Source organism: Herpailurus yagouaroundi, unplaced genomic scaffold (assembly GCF_014898765.1).
Source record: "Herpailurus yagouaroundi ecotype Mexico unplaced genomic scaffold, PumYag 195, whole genome shotgun sequence".
Classification (NCBI taxonomy): domain Eukaryota; kingdom Metazoa; phylum Chordata; class Mammalia; order Carnivora; family Felidae; genus Herpailurus; species Herpailurus yagouaroundi.
In genome coordinates, this window is record NW_024412426.1 from 9,773,270 (window position 1) to 9,776,490 (window position 3,221).

The 3,221-nt window shown below is 44.2% G+C and overlaps 1 protein-coding gene across 1 annotated transcript in view; it reads left to right on the forward strand.

Moving 5' to 3' along the window:
* Positions 1-3,221, forward strand: part of DHX9 (DExH-box helicase 9) — a 50,136-nt gene continuing 46,915 nt past the window's right edge. The window contains exons 1-2 of the mRNA XM_040446289.1: positions 1-135; positions 2,711-2,900. Of these exons, the coding sequence (XP_040302223.1) occupies positions 2,733-2,900 (168 nt within the window). The 5' untranslated portion in view covers positions 1-135; positions 2,711-2,732. The remainder of the gene's footprint in view (positions 136-2,710; positions 2,901-3,221) is intronic.

Here is a 3,221-nt window from a genome sequence, read left to right on the forward strand (position 1 = left end):
TGGCGACGCTGTCGGAGCCATTTCGCCGCCGCCTCCGAGCGAGCTGCGGTGTTTGCCCCGGGTCTCTCTGAGGAAGGCTGCGGTTGCGGACGGTCTTAAAAGGGCTGTGTTTTCTGGCACCAGGAAGAGAACGCGGTAGGGAAGAGACGTCCTTGCCACCCGTTGGGGGCGTGGGCCCCGCGCTCCTGCAGCCGGGCTTTGTTGCGAAGCGCGGGCGGCTGTGGGGGATGGGGGAAGGGGCGAGGCGCCCGCCGGGTTCCCGGATTGCGGGTTGCACGCGGCTCGCCGCACCACGCCTGCGCTGTCCGGGTCCGCTTTGTGGACCCGTCTTTCCCCCAGCGATTGCCAGCCCGGTGTCCGAAGCGTTCAAACCCTTCTTCCTCCTCCTGTCTGCGCGTGGCGGTGGCGCTGTTGCAGCCTATTGAAAGGGGGGAGGGAATCACGAGGTGGTGAGCCCGCCATGATGCCGCCACACACACTTAGGGCCCTCCATTCATTGTGGCAGCAAATACCGGGCGCTGTCCTGCGGGTTGGGTGGTAGAGCCATAAACACGTGGGGCACAGTCCCTACCCCTTCCCCCGCAAGAAGGTTTCTGTCGTGGTGGGAGGCAACGGGGAAAAAAAGCGTCTGCGGGTTTCAGTAAAAAGATTCGAGGAAATGGGAGGTGGTGTCAAGGGAGCTACTTTCATTAGGGTGGTAAGAGAAAGCGTTTCGGAGGAGGTAGACTTTTGAGCTGATATCTCGGCCCTTAGGTTGAGAATGCGTCAGCTATAAAGATGGGGAGGAAAAGAATCGCAGAGGTGGAAGGAATTAGCGCTTGAGAGCAGAGATTGGGAAGAAACAAAGAAGGCCATGTTACTGGGGTATGGTGGGAAGGAATTAAGAATAGATTTTAGGGCGGCCAGAGTGGAAGCAGGAATCTAGAGCTATGAGATCTAAGACGTTGTTGCAGCACTCCAGGTGTGCGGTAGTGATGGCCGGAGACGGAGAGAAGCGAATGGATTGCAAACATGTTTTGGAGGCAGAAATTGCGTAGTAGATGAGGAGGCAGACTACCTGGCTTGGAATTCTGGGTCTCCCGGTTAGGGGCTTTGTCTTCTCTGGGGCAAGGTATTCTTTGTCTCTGTTTATTCTTCCCTAAAGGAAGATAATAATAATAGTCTTATCTGTACAATTATTCTAAGGGTTAAGGAAGATAGTTCTTGTAGATGACCCTCTAAGGTTACTGCCTGGCGCATGCTGAGGTCTCTCAACGGATACCTATGGAGGATCTTAAGGGAGTGTATGACTCCCCAAGTTGTGATAGGAGTAACTTGGTAGATAGCGGTGCCATTTTGGGATATGAAAACACTTGGACCTAGGGAAGGAGGAACAGATTTGGGGAGGAAACTTAAATTCTGATTTGACTGGGACGTCAAGTTGACATATGCACATTAGTGCGACTGTTGGATGAACTTGATTTTGGAGCTTAAATAAGAGAAAAGACTAAATTTTCAGTGTATATTTGGGCATCATTACAATACAGTTAATATTGACTATAATGGCGTCAGATGAGACTGCTGGGGAGGAAGGAATTTGATAGTGTAGTCCTTCATATTTCATGTTATCCATTCACCGTGAGGCCTTGTTTTTTTAAATTATTCAGGGCTGGAATTTACAGATAGATCTCATGAGCTTTCCACAGCTTTTCAGTCAATAGGATTTCCCCAGGGTTCGTTTGTGGCTACAGAATGAACAAGTTTATACTAGGGTCCAGTTTTATGACATTAGATTTAGGTGCTAATAAAATACACTTAACATTAACAGAAGACAGAGGTGTAATGCTAGTAATAGGGTTTTTTCTCGCAGCAAACTAATTTTATTTGCATATTTTCTCTAGATCTAAATTTGGTCTCAGGTACTGTATCTTATTTTTAATTTAGAATCAGATTTTAGACTCACAGGCGCCGTATCTTTTGCTCTCTTTATAAACTGGACTTAGGGAGAGTGCCAACATGTATGGTATGTTGCACTTCAACAAAACTTAATGTCCTCAAATTTTAATGAATAACAAGGCCTAAAGGAGAAATTTGGTGTTTAAGTTAATAGATTACTGTTTTCAGATCAAGTACTGAATTCTTGGTGTAATATATAGTGTACAACTTGGAGGATAGTCTGCTAGGAGACATACTTCAGAATGACAGTAAACTGATGTATACGCAAACTGATTGATGACCATTTCTTAATATAGTGGTTCGAGTTTGAATTTATGCCTCCACAGTGGGTGACTTGGAAAAGTTACCTAAACTTTCTATGCCCTCCCTGGTTTTCTTCCTCTGTAGAAAGTGTTTAGTATATAATTTTATCTGTCACTGAGGATTAAGTGAGTTAAAATGTAAAACATAGGCCTTTCATCAAATGTTTTTTAGGAAAAGGTCAAAATCACTCGTGGTCACCCAGAGATAACCATTTTGAGGGATATTTCTTTTTCAGACTTGATTTATGCATATATACTTTTATATAGTTCAAATCATGTAGTTTTGTATCCTGCTTTTTCACATAGCATGTCATAGACCTTCCACTTTTGTCGTTAAAAGTTTTGTTATGCAGTTTTAATAGTAGCATGCTAGAATATCCTGTATTTAACCTAGATTTTGAGTTAATTCCAGTTATTGGTTATTTCTAATGTTTGCTCTTACAAATAATGCAATTTAATTTCTGTTTTCTTAGGTCTGAAGAAGACTCTTGAATCATGGGTGATGTTAAGAATTTTCTGTATGCCTGGTGTGGCAAAAGGAAGATGACCCCATCCTATGAAATTAGAGCAGTGGGGAACAAAAACAGGCAAAAATTCATGTGTGAGGTACTACAGAATACAGTTTACATTTACGTGAAGTTTTGTTTCGTTTTGTTTTTATTTTAGAGAGCACACGTGTGAGCCAGGGAGAGGGACAGAGGGAGGTAGGGAGAGAGAGAATCTTTTTTTTTTTTTTTTTTTTAATGTTTAATTCAGAGACAGAGACGGGTGGGGAAGGGGAGAGAGAAAGGGAGACACAATCCAAAGCAGGCTCCGGGCTCTGAGCTGTCAGCACAGAGCCTGACATGGGGCTCAAACCCAGGAATCATGGGAACATGATCTGAGCTGAAGTCAGACGCTTAACTGACTGAGCCACCCAGGCATCCTGAGAGAGAATCTTTTTTTTTTTTTTTTAATGTTTATTTATTTTTGAGACAATGTGAG